At 44.1% G+C, this 13,964-nt stretch overlaps 1 protein-coding gene across 1 annotated transcript; it reads left to right on the forward strand.

Annotated features, from left to right (window-relative positions):
* Positions 1 to 10,617: 10,617 nt before the first annotated feature.
* Positions 10,618 to 13,290, forward strand: nanos1 (nanos homolog 1). Its single transcript, XM_079480534.1, has one exon. It carries the CDS (start codon positions 10,752 to 10,754, stop codon positions 11,448 to 11,450), a length of 699 nt encoding a protein of 232 aa, XP_079336660.1. The 5' UTR covers positions 10,618 to 10,751; the 3' UTR covers positions 11,451 to 13,290.
* Positions 13,291 to 13,964: the final 674 nt, after the last annotated feature.

A 13,964-nucleotide genomic window follows, 5' to 3' on the forward strand; every position in this document is an offset into this window, starting at 1 on the left:
GAGTCGAGTTCCATACCGAGAAAAAAGGAACTCTGCGCAGGGGAGAGTTGGCTCTTCTCTCGGTTGACCCGTAACCCCAAACGGTCTAGGTGCCGGAGCACCAGATCCCTGTGTGTACACAACAGTTCTCGCGAGTGTGCTAAGATAAGCCAGTCGTCGAGATAGTTGAGTACCCGCACACCTCTCTCCCTGAGGGGAGTGAGGGCGGCTTCCACGACCTTCGTAAAGGCACGTGGGGACAGGGACAGACCGAATGGGAGGACCCTGTACTGATATGCTCGCCCCTCGAAAGCGAACCGTAGGTACGGCCGGTGACGAGGGAGAATCGAGACATGAAAGTACGCGTCCTTCAGGTCGATAGCCACGAACCAATCTTGACGCCTGACGGACGTCAAGATGCGCCTCTGCGTGAGCATCCTGAACGGCAGCTTCTGGAGGTGCCTGTTCAGGGCACGCAGATCTAGAATGGGGCGCAACCCTCCACCTTTCTTGGGGACGATGAAGTACGGGCTGTAGAACCCGCTGGACATCTCGGCCGAGGGGACGGACTCGATCGCTCCCTTCTCCAGAAGGGTTGCCACCTCCTCCCGCAGCACGGGAGCATCTCTGCCTCTGACCGAGGTAAAGAGGATGCCCCGAAACCTGGGCGGAGGTCTGGCAAACTGGATCGAGTAGCCGAGACGGATCGTGTTCTCCAGCCACCTTGACGGTCTGGTGAGTGCTAACCAAGCACTCAAAGACTGCGACAGGGGCACTAGAGGTACGATCTGCTTCATCGCCCCTGGGGAGGGCGGTTCGCGGGCTAGCGGTGCCGGCCCCGCCTCGTGGGGGGGCCGGCTCCGCTGATTTGCCTGCCTGGCGGCGCAGCTCAACGCACCGTCGAGGTGAGAGTGCTGAGGGCTGCGCAATTTTATACTCGGCCTTGCGTGTCGCCACAACGCAACGTCGAGTTGCCGAACACCGTCCTGCGGAGGGTGAGTGCGGCTGAAAGGGGGACCCAGAGAGAGAGACTGCTCTTTTTGTGAGGAAGTGGGCGCTAGGCCCTGAAAAGGGCCTAGCAGATGTTGGGACGGGGCAGGGACCGTCCATTTCCGACCCGTCAGCGATGGAATGGCTGGGGTCGGGCCCGATCTCGATCTCGCCGGGTCCGGCTCGTCAGGAACGCTTCTGCTTCCGCGGCGGCTGCTGACGAGACGGTGGTCGCTTCCTGTCCGTCCTCTTCCGGGGGGCCGCCTGAGGAGGGGGCACCGTAGCCGGAGCTGACGAAGAGGAAGGCCGGGGCTGCTGGGAGGCAGACGTTCCACGGGACCTCGACGGCCGAAAGGCGGTCGGGTCGTGGCGGGGCAGGATGTGCTTAATGGCCTCCGTCTGCTTCTGCACTGCCGAGAACTGCTGGGAGAAGTCCTCGACAGTGTCACCAAACAGCCCTCCCTGCGAGATGGGAGCATCGAGGAAGCGAACTTTCTCGGCTTCACGCATCTGCGCAAGGTTTAGCCAGAGGTGTCTCTCGTGGACCACTAGTGTGGACATCGCTCGACCCAAAGCTCGCGCTGTCACCTTCGTTGCCCGGAGGGCAAGGTCGGTGGCAGCGCGGAGCTCCTGCATAATCTTCGGGTCGGTCTTACCCTCGTGGAGCTCTTTCAGTGCCTTGGCCTGATGGACCTGCAGGATGGCCATGGCATGAAGAGCTGAGGCAGCCTGTCCAGCAGCGTTATAGGATTTCGACACCAGCGATGCCGAAACCCTACACGGCTTGGACGGGAGTCTAGGTCGAGACCTCCAGGTGGCCGCCGTCTGCGGGCACAGGTGCACCGCGACTGCACGTTCAGCCTGGGGGACATCAACGTAGCCCCTAGCTGCCCCGCCATCGAGGGAAGAAAGGGCGACAGAGTCAGCATGACGGGAACGAGCCGAAAAGGGGGCGTTCCAAGTCTTGCTGAGCTCCTCATGCACCTCGGGGAAAAAAGGTACAGGGGGCGTGCGCGGCTTGGAGCCGCGCTCGGACCCGATGTACCAATTATCCAGCCGCGAGCGTTGGGGCGTGGGCGGTGCGGTGCACTGCAGCCCGATGCTCGCGGCGGCCCGATAGAGCATGGCTGACATCTCGACGTCTGCCTTTTCCTGAACTCTATCTCCGGGCGGAGACGGCTCGAAGGAATCGTCAGGGTCGGATGCCAGGAGGTCGCCCTCCGATGCTGCGAGGGACATCTCATCGTCGTCACGCATCGAGTCCGACTGCGTGACGAAGGAGTAAGACGGTGTGGAACCGCCTTCCTGGGAACGGCCAGACGAGCGAGTCGGGGCGTGAACGGTCCGCGAGCCATCGGCTGACGGGTTTACGCTCACGGAAATCCCCATGCCACCCAAGCTGCTCGCCGCTGCTGACGGCGGGGCTGTGGCCACCGCGGTCGCAGAGCGGGAAGCAGACGAGGTGGTGGCTGGCTCTTGAAAGAGCGCAGCCACCCGTGACCGCAACTTCTGTATCGCCATCTGCCCGCAGTGCGAGCAGGATGACTCCACGAATGCTGCCTCAGCGTGTTGGACCCCCAAACACCTGACGCAAGCATCGTGTCCGTCCCCCTCCTCAATGAGGGAACCGCAACCACGAGAGCAGCGGGACATGCCACGCTGAGAAATTTGCTCTTTTAGAATATATCTCTTTCAGAAACACCTCTGGAACTGCTGAAACGCCGGGGGGATGATCGCTCGGAAGGGACAATCCGCTGCACCACGTCAGGAAATCAGCTGTCGTAGTCATTCGATGCATAGGCTCCGAAGAACAAAAGGTAAATGAATGAGCACGCCGGCTCCCCTTATATACCCGGATTTCCGGGGGCGGGGCCCGGCATGCAAATTTCATTCGCCAAATTTCATTGGCCTTTTCAAAATAGTCAGAGATGACTGGTTCTCAAGGGCGAACCCCATCTGTCGGCTTCGACACAACGTCGAGAGACCGACAGAAAGGGAACCACACATAAGAGAGGCTGAAAGATGTCTGAATGCTAAACCACACTTTAAACAGGCCTTGTAATACATGTACCATCTCCTGAACACCACCCAGCTATAGAAAGAATACTTAAATGGGCAAAATAATGGCGTATACAGGTTTAATTACATGGCTCGTTGGAATGCTTGAATCTGATTGGCCAGTGGCGACATTTGCAGGTTCATTATTCCCAGATAACAAACTTTCAAAAACCAATAACACACGGTAACCCGGATGCAGAAAATCAATTGACAGGTTTTTTTGACTATTTAAATTATCCGCTTTGCGTCGGGTCCTGATCACACTGTCAGGGCTTATTTCTGCGATAATAACCGGCTGCCTGTACATTATCCCTTGGACCTTAAAACACATGATGGTGAATAAATGATGACAGAATTGAGCCTTTAGCCGAGGCTGTTTATTTTGTTTTAGTAGGCTAAATTGATACACTGTCTTGACATGAATGAATACATGAATTAATGAACGTGTAAATCCGATGATTTATGGTGTATACAAATAATGGGGAAATGCCATCATGTAGCTGTATCTGCATAACTTGGCAAATGTCACAAAATGTCTGTCTTGGCCAAAGTCTTTAAGCATCTTGTGTGGGCAGATGTCCACTTATTTCTGCATGCCTGGAACAATCTGAGAGCTGGAATCAAGGGACAACTGGCAAAGGATTATGGGATGCGTGAATGTTTTGTGTAAAACACAGGAAGCAACAGGATAGGTTGTAAAGAACCTGTTTTCTAATTATATTAGAGGGAAAGTTCACCTAAAAATACAAATTCTTTAAACGTTTAATGTGATTTTCTCTTCTGTGGAACACAAAAGAAGATATTTTCAGAAATGTCTTTTGTCCATAAAGTGGAAGTCAATGGAGGGCCAACGTTCTGCTTAATATATTTTGTCAAGAAAGTCAAACAGGTTTGCAGTGATACGAGAGTGAATAAATATTTCTTTTGTCCCAGTATTGATGGACAATGCTGTTAGTTTCTTTAAAGCGATATCGAATTCACCGACAGGCAGATCGTGGAAGAGCCCAACACAAACACACGGTAAGAGGAGAAAGAGGAGACATCAAATGTGGCCCATAATCATCCTCGTGATGGCAATCAATAATATAACCAGCAGGGATTAGAGTTAATCAGTAGCGTCACACAGATCGATTACAAGAACAAGATGCATGTCTTGAGAGTGCTGAGAGGGAGAGAGAAAGACAGAGAGAGAAACAGTTAAGTGGATGACCAGACACATTTTTAATGGATCTAATCATTGAGTGTGGACTTTCATCTACAGTGGCCATAGTGTTGGTTTATGACTGCATTTACATCTGGTGCAACATCTGAGGTAAGGGATACACTGTGAATCTATTTATGCATGGCAGATATGTAACAGTGCATTCAATCTATACATTGTTATTATCAGTATGTGTTCCCTGAGGATCAGGCCCATGACATTCTGTTGCTAATGCAACGCTCTATTGAATGAGCTACAGGAAAACAACCTTTATCTTTACCGCTATGTTTGTGTTGTTTTACAGGAAACTTAATAAACAGACACATTTCGATAACAACTCAATTTTTTTGAAAACAAAGCTAGACAAATACATATAAACAAACACTACATATCCATATGAGGGGTTTCACAATGCACACCCTGCTAACCCAATAGAAACCATCACAGAAACTCTATTATGAACCATTCGCTTTTTCCATTAAAACCATTACAAAATCACTTTCTGTGTTGTGTTTTGGTCGGTATTCTGATAGGATTCATCCCTGCCAGATCAAACTCCATCAAAAGAACCCACCGCAGTAGATAGTGGCTTCCATTCAAACAAATACAATTCCCATTATAACCATTAAATCCATCGAATTAACTCTCTTTCTCTCTGTCCACCTCACTGCACTTAGTTATAGTGTAATTTATTGGACAGAAAAAAAGCTGAAAACATAAAAACATATTTTAAGATCCTTTACATTTTGATAATACCGCTTTTGTGAATTTGTTTGACCATGATAACAGTGTAGGAAGTCCCGATATCGTGACAGCTCGAATATATCTAAGAAATTGGTTTTCTTACCCCATTGGACCATTTTGGTTGTTTCAAGTATAAAAATGAGGTCAAAATCGTCATAATCACATTTGAGATGTATGTTACCATCAGACGTAAACTAGATTGCAGATGACATTTACATTTATGCATTTGGCCAACGCTTGGATCCAAAGTATTGCATGATACTGTACATTTGTATTTGTATTTGTGTATGAAGAAAACTAGTATTCATAAAGTGATTTAAGTCTCATTTATCAGCCTGCGTTGACTGAGCTGCAATTAGAGCCAGACCTCCAGATGGAAGTCAGGTTATGCATCAGACTAATGCTGGCATTACACTCCAAGTGATGGGTGCAACAATATATCTCATTAAAACTAAATGTTTCCCTTGGTCAGCAACTGCTTATGCACTCATCAGTTTGTCAGCTCAAACCACTAAATCAGTTTGAAGCAGTAGACGCCATACCGGTACCATAGATCATTCACGACCTAATATAATTCCCCCGTTCAGTGTGGGCAGCTTTCCTCCAGACGGGCGCAGAATTAGCGCCGTTTAATGGATGGATATTAATTCCTTCGAGTCACAACAAAATTAAGTAATAATGTGACCATTAATATTTCAGTTACAGCGCTTCACGCTCGGAAACGAAGAAGCCCACCAAGATCTTCAATCATTACTTGTAAAGGACATAGCCAATGGGAGAGAGAGAGAGAGAGAGAGAGAGAGAGAGAGAGAGAGAGAGACAGAGAGAAAGAGAGATAGTAAGAAGTTATTACCAAAATCTGCAACTCTTTAAATGATTCTGTCAACTCAAGGGTAAGGCAGAAACTCTGATGGGGCAGAAACCGTCCCGATAAGAGTCTTCATACTCCGTTTCAGGTATGCACTGCATCATTTGGCGCTACAGAGAGCAGCGCCCCGTGGAGACTCCCAGTTGGATGTACCGCTGCATAATTGATGAGGACGATAAATCAGACGGTCAAACCGAGGGAGAAACTGAGCCTGTTGTAATTTCTCATCCTGTCCTATGATGTAATGTTGCAGCTTTATGAAAATAGCGCAGTAATGACGCCTGCTCGCATGAATAAACCAGCTTTGATTTCCAAGATATACTTTCAAAGTGAACGGGTGACAAACTTCTACTGACTTTTAAAGAACTTTACATACTTTCATTTACATTGTGTTTGCTTGGTGAGCATTGCTATGCCTTTGTCTCAACGAACCCTCCAGGTTCCAAAAAGTCCCGCAGGCTTAGGGAGTTTCAGAGACCCTAACCATGCCATAAAAAATCTCACAGAGGGTCATTGGTGGTAGCTCTTTTGAGTAAAAATAAATGAGGCAAAATAAAACTAGAAACCATCCAAAACATCCTAGCAACTGCATAGTGATGTGTTAAATGGTAGGGCTAAAAAGTCTTAGTAAGTGTGACTTAAATATTTCATTCATCCCCCATATGAAAATAAGTAGATGGAATTCATGGATGGAAGTAGACATATCAAACAAATATGTTTTTTAAGTTAACTACACTCAATTCTTTCAGTTTTTTACATTACAATATGTATTAGTCTTAATGTGCATAGTTATAAAATGAGCAAGAAGAGACTGGTAGAGATGTGGTATAATACAGTTTACATGTGGCCTCCCACAGACTAAGCACATGCATCACTCTTCTGAACAATGGTAACCACAAAACGGAAAACTATGTCAACTCTTCTAAATTGACATTAATGAGTCTTTAACTTTTCTGAAAAAAAAACCAAAGTAATAGTATTTTAAAATATACTCCCCTAATGCAGTCTGACACAAAGCATGCTGGGGATTGGACATCCTTCTCGACCAATTGTGTTGAATTAACATGTTTCAATGAAGTAAATTGAAAAAGGAGCAAATCATTTTTTGGGATAGACTGCTACATGAATGTTAGTGCCTGTGTGTCAATGCACGTATTGATTCTGACATGCTGAACATGATGTAAAATAATATGTTTGTCAGCTATATAATTCATATTTTTTGCAGCCAAAAGCAATGTCAAAGACTAAAAGAAAACCCAAGACGCATGAAAACTGTGTTTTTTCTGCAAACAAATGCAAATATAAACATGATTTTTATTAGAAACAACTATTATTTTACAGAATGAAAAAAAATGATAATGCCACCTTTACATATGTCTATTAATACATTCAGAAAACTGAAAATAATTTTGGAGTGCATTTTTCCTGGAGCTTTAAAAATGTTTCTTTAATATTGTGCAGCCCTAATACAAACCATTCAGAGCACCTAAGCAACCGCATAGCAACACTCTAGCATCACCTTTAGAAAATGTAAGTAAGTTTATACATCCATTCATTTAACAGATCCAAAGTAACTTACAAAAGAAGGAGCATTCAACATTTCGCCAACGTTTTTAACATGAAACATAATTTTTTCTTTACACATTACTTTTTAGGGAAACATTAGTCACAGACCAAATACAGCATCTCTCCAGATGTTAACATCTCTTCTGATTCAGCATACGACTCTGACGTCTGCAAACACGAAGCGCCCATGGTTCATTCAAAGTAAGGGTTTGCACCTGTTACCCTCAACATACATCAAACAAAATCTTGACCAATACCAGAGGGGTCAAAAGTCTAGACAATGCAGATCTCAAGAGAAAGAAAAGCCACAAAGCCGAGTGCAAATTTACACAAAGCACATCTTCTTGGGCACTTTCCGCTCAGATAGGCAGCTAGGTATGGCGTTCAATTGAATTCCCTCTTTAAATAGACTTAATCCTGCATGCTGGCATCCATTCAGAGAGCTCTCCTCCACTTTTAATTAGACGTACAGTGGCTGATGACTGTAGTCGTGCTGGAGGAGCCTTGTGTCCACATTCCTGAGGGAATATAATTCATCAGAATAAAGGCCTTTTGTATGGTTGCGCGGTTCAGTGTGGCCTCTGCCCACGCAGGAAACACCGCTATCGACAGAAATCTTACACTGCATAAATCCTCCCCGCAGGGAACGCTAATGGTCGTCTTCATTACTTACAATCTTTCTTCATTACTTGGAGGGCCCTCGTAACGTTTCTTGTAAATAAGTCATCGATATTCCCTTACAGAACACAGGCGACCTCGAGTTATTAGAAACATCGAACGTAAAATTCACAGTAGAGCGAAATGCATGTGCTGCAGTAGCTTCTTGTTTGCAACCCAACGTGTAAAAAAATAGACAAAGCCATTGCTCAGTCAGTTATCTGATATTCTTAAACATGCTTTTGATATTATTTATGTTATATACGGGGAAAGTTTTAAGACTTTACAAACCGACTTATATCACAAAACATTACAAGAAATTGTTTATAATGGATGGATCATATACATTTTAGATCTACCCTAAAAACTGGATATTGTAAGCTACAAGGAATAGAACAATAAAAAGCCTATAAATTGATGATGAATGAAAGAATGGAAAATATGAAGAGCTTGGCTCCAAAATGAGATTTTTTTCTATTATGTTAACATGTTTTTATTGTGTTTTAGTATGTACGTTTTTTATCTATTATGGCTCAAATCAAAACTAATATTAATTGGACTGCACAAAAGAAAAAACTCATTTTGGAACCAAACTCTTCACATATTCATGCTAAGTCGTTCATGTTAGATGTAAGTGAATATCAACTAGCAGTTTAAATCCGAGGAAAGCAGCTTTTTGAATTCACCCAATATTCATTTCACTGTAATATAGTGATTATTATACTTAACCTTTCAAAGAACTTAAGACATATTGAAGCATTAAGATACACATCCTAAGAATTATAATAATAAGGAATGACCTAGATACTCTTCACCATTAATATTCTAATACACAACTGCACCCTGTTCAGGACCATCAGGTGTGTTTAGCGTATTGTTCTTAGATATTGAACAAGCTGCAGCGCTCTAAAGTACCCAATGACGTAATGCCCATCAGGAGCTCCTCTGAGCTCACATAGACCCCCGGTGGCAGGAGTAATGTACTGCATGTATCATGTTCTTTGACACAAGGATTTCGTTTAAACGAAAAGTCTTGCTAATTACACGAGTGTATGCAATGTGAATATAATTCTTTCTTGAAACAAGCTTCAAATTAATAATTTATAAAGATGGATGTAATTTATTGCAGAGATACTCTGAGAGAGACGCACTAGGCTATTATTTATGTGAGCAGAAATCAGCTGGCGTGCACCTGTGTCCTGCCCCCCGTCGCTTAGAGGGGTCTTGTGCGAAATACAAAAATGCAAATGAGGCTTTTGTTTACCCAGAGATGAGTTAATTTGGCGAGACGTTCATTACACGTCTTTCTGGAAAGTGTGATTTTTGGACAAGGGCTTTCTGGATCCAGAACAGCTCAGTTGGCCCCGATCCGAGCCAAGAGCCTGTAGAACAATGACCCCTCTGCCATCTCACAGAGTCGAGGCCCCTGCAGTAAAACAATTGAATGGTCTGAACAAATGCACTGACATCTGAGATGGACCATTAAGTAGACAATCCTGAGCTTTATCCTGATTAAAATGGACGGTAACCTTTTCCCTCTAAAGGCATGTCGCCTTTGTTATTTTACATCATACTAATTGCAGTAGAATACAATCAAATAAAGAATGCGTGTTATTTTTTAAATCCTACTTAGTCTACTGCCTTTAATATAAACCAACATGATACGAAACAAGAAATGCAGGGGACGTGTAGATCTTTGATGCCTGTGTGCCCACACATAAAACAGTGACGTCATCCGTCAAGAACAAGCGGCAAAATAAAATCACGATTTAGGTTAAACATGTTCAAAGAAAAAAGGGTCCCCGAATGTCAGAGAAACCATGTTGCACATGACACTCGCGTTACACCAATAAAAACGGCTTCGCGGTCTCTCTGGTGTGCAGGTGCGCATGTTTTCAAAGAACAAAGAGCCATGTGCGCGCACGACCCTGTGTTTGTAATGACCCACGTGTAATCTGATCACGTCCAGTTGGCTAATCCTCGTGAATAAACACAAACTACAGCTCAACGCCACGCACTGTCAATAGCGCACACCACAGAGCGCGCCGCCTCAAACCAAACGAGCTACTGTGAAATGCAGAGAGAAAGTAATATCGCATGATCTGTGAAAAGATTGCGAATGTCATTTCCATATAGGCTTACATGTTGCGTGGAAAGCATCGGGTGTAGTTGAACGTCGAGATGGGGCGCAACTGTTGAACAAAAACTCGCGTTACGCAACAACTATTGTGTTTGGCCATGCTTTTGTCAAAATAAACGTGTGGTCGTATTGCCATGCGTTTTGGCACAATTAGGCTAGCGCAAGACAAATAAGATTAAAAAGCAGTCTCAACGTACGGATTCATTGACACAGGCGCTGTTGCGCGCAAAATAGCACATGCGATAACTTGTGCCGTTTTGCCATCACAAAGAAATGTCTCTTTCCACTGCGGTGAACAGTAATACTGATCATACAGGAGAAAACATGCTGTGGCTCTGAGAAACTTGGTTCAAAAAGGAGCCCCGCCCTCTTTCAGCCTCTTCTGAAGCCTTATAACTAGACGCCCGTTCTTCAGGCGCAGATAACCAAGAACGGCACTGGACTTGACCACAGTTACGCAGAGATCCTGGAGCCATCGAAAAATACCTGACGGATTATATCTACACGTTTGTTTGTTTTTTCAAAGTTAAACCCTTCTTGAGGAAGAAATGGATTTTTTAAATCACAACTACTTGAGTGCGCGCAACCCATATGACTACACCTTTAATTTTTGGAATGACTATCTCGGGCTGTCCACGTTGGTCACGAAGAACAAGCACAGCGTCCCGCAGAGCCCCAACTCCATCACGGAGTCGCTGAAAGCCACCCTGGGCTTGGACGACTCCCCTCCGTGCCCGTGCGCAATCGCGGCCGGAGGTGAAGGCGAAAGCGTAGGACACCTGGACTCTTGCTGCTGCCCTCCGCCTACCTCCATTTCCATCCTGGACCTGAAAGAGCGCTTCTCCATCCTGAGTCCCTTCCAGAACCAAAACCAGGGCACGGGGGGGCTGCTGTCCTCCTCTCCGGAGCGGGAGATGGGCATCGGAGGGAGCTTCGCGGGATTTGATCTGTTCGGCGTGGAGAGGAAGATGAGAAAACCGGCAGCGCGGAATAAGCAGGAGCCCAAGATCTGCGTCTTCTGTAGGAATAACGGCGCGCCCGAGGAGGTTTACGGCTCCCACGTTCTGAAAACCCCGGACGGGAGGGTGGTGTGCCCCATCCTGCGGGCGTACACATGCCCCCTGTGCAGTGCCAACGGGGATAACGCACATACAATAAAATACTGCCCTCTCTCCAAAGACCAGCCTGCCCAGAGAGTGCTGAAAGGAGGCAGAGCTGTGGGTGGTAAGCGAGTGAAAATCTTCTAGAAAAAGACTGATGCGTAAATATAGACTTACATTTATTGCACTGAACATTTCTTTCCAATGACTGTTCTGATTGCGGCTTTCCAAGTTTTAAATTCTAGGCTACAGGATTTATTAAACAAATAAGATATCAATGTTTTTGTTAAGAATGCGAAAAAAAATCTCTTATATTTTTATAGATACTTTATTTCCATAGTTTTATTGCATACTTTATTCATAAAAAAGGCTATTTTTCCTTTTCATGCATAGGTTTAGATGTTTATTTGTTGAAAAGTCACAATTCATAGTCACGTTTTTATTGAAATAATAAAAGAATAATGTTATTTTTGTTTAAAATGGGAGACATGAATGTAAGCAAATATACAGTATATATACACTAGAGGAGTTGCTCTTCTGTCAAACTCGAGTATTTTCTTTACTGTAAGCCAAGCTTGCACCTCATTTTTGTCTTTTAAACCAAAGTTTATTTTTTGCCATTAATCGGTTTTAAGAATGTTCCACACTCTTCATTTATTCGACAGGCCTTTGAAGTCAAGTTTAGCCCTATTCCGTTCTTCCCTCAGAGCCCACTCCATAATTTCCTTCCCTCCAGGCTCTGACATTTAATACGCGCACGGACGCACAGAGCAACACAATAGAGTCTCTGTTGCGCATTCATGTTCTCAGCATAACTTTATAATCGGCCAAATTATTTCAGACCACACTGACAGAGCCAGACTAGGTGACATTTTACATTATAATGTCCATGTTACAGGTCTTACACGTAAATAAAACAAATAACCGTATAGTCACACTAACACAGTGAAGCATCTCCAAAAAGAAACGACACGGGCCTATTAAAGGACATGTTGCACATTAGTATTCAACACACTGTAACATGAACAATCTAATGTAACGTGTGGTCACATGTGCCCAGATATCGTTTTAAATGAGTCTATGAGGTGCCCTTTCAATGTTTACACCCCGAGAAGGGGAACACACACTGGAGAGAAACAAATCCTATGGGTGCCTCTCTGCTCAACCCCTCTCACAAAGTTCACCTTTCTCCAAAACATCCCGGGCGGGGAAGGAAAAAGTTCATGAAAAACAAACAGTTTGACCATTCTTAAGGGTGGAATAAAGCACGGTTGAATGTTCTTAATAAAAAAAGCTTTTTTGTAAAAACAATGTATTTGCCCCTTTTTGCATTACCTACAATTAAAAATCCCAAAAAGAAAACAAAATAACGATGCAACCGTATTGTGAATGTACAATTGACACTTGCAGGACTGCACATTTCTGACAGTTACGTATGTTTACCAAAGGAATTCAATTTGAATGAAGTGAGGAACGTAGATTTGCTGTATTGTAAATAAGTCAAAATAATTAAGTGATGTCTATTCAGTATTTTACTGTTAAAAAGTGACTTCAGAGGGATCTACCTCACCAGGATTTTGTACTCACATGTAAAATGTCAACAGCCGTTTATTAATATAGTGTACCATTTATAACAAGGGTTTATAATAGTATTTTTGATCTTTGTATAACATAATTGTATTTTTTTTCAGTGCATTCTACAGATGAAAAGTGAAATTCCAATAAGCTCGAAGCGTTGTTTGCTAATAGGCTGTACATGATGAATAATTGACAATATCATACATTTTAAGTTGCTGTTCGATGTTACGCTCGCGGGTGGCGTGAGAGAGCGACTGAGAATTAAATGTTGCTGACCATTTGCCACGTTTGTAATTAAAAGAATAAAAATGAAACACTGTTGAATTTTCTTATTTATATTTTGTCACAATTTCCCTGTATGCTGCTGTGCAGAAATGAAATTCACTAGAGAAATAAACAGCTTATGTAATGGTTTAACTGGTGCATTCATGTTGTCCTCTGTGGATTGTTTTCGGTCTTTGTGAATCCCACCCCATCACCACTAAAGACCTCTCTTCCCCTTTGCACTTCTGTTCATTATAAATATTCTTGATGAAACCCAGAAGCGGAGAGAAGATCAACAAAAGCACCGTGATCATTTGTTTTGAAGAGCGTGAAATCACAATTGGACTTTTAGTCAATATGCATTAGCTTTGATCCATATGCCAGTGTACTCCTATCTGTGACTAGATTCACTGTTAGCAAATACACAGATTTATAATTTAAAGGCTTTCCCTTCTTAGCAGGCAGATCGAAAACACCAATGACTCATCTTTGCACTCGGGGATAAATCCCAATTGTTGTTCAATCACATTCTCTCCTCCATCTCTCCCTTGCCTTCATCTCTACCTGCTGCCACGCTCAGGATGTTTCCAGTTATATTGCAAACTGAAGACTATTGGCTTTTGTGTTTGGTTGTTAAAGAGACAAGGCATCCAATGTGTCCTGCCCCAACTTTCAATAGAAACTACATCAAGCCAGCCACTAAAAGAATCTCTGTGCGTCTGTCTGGTGTATGCTGAGGGTCTGTTAACGGTGAGGTTTGGTAAATAAAAACTTTGACACCACCCATGACAGTGACGTCATCGAGACAGCAGAGGGCGA

The sequence above is a fragment of the Barbatula barbatula genome (genome assembly GCF_947034865.1).
Source record: "Barbatula barbatula genome assembly, chromosome: 18".
NCBI classification, from domain to species: domain Eukaryota; kingdom Metazoa; phylum Chordata; class Actinopteri; order Cypriniformes; family Nemacheilidae; genus Barbatula; species Barbatula barbatula.

What these genes read in the sequence shown, in the direction of transcription:
- nanos1 (XM_079480534.1), top strand. Translation starts at nt 10,752, where the DNA reads ATGGATTTTTTAAATCACAACTACTTGAGTGCGCGCAACCCATATGAC.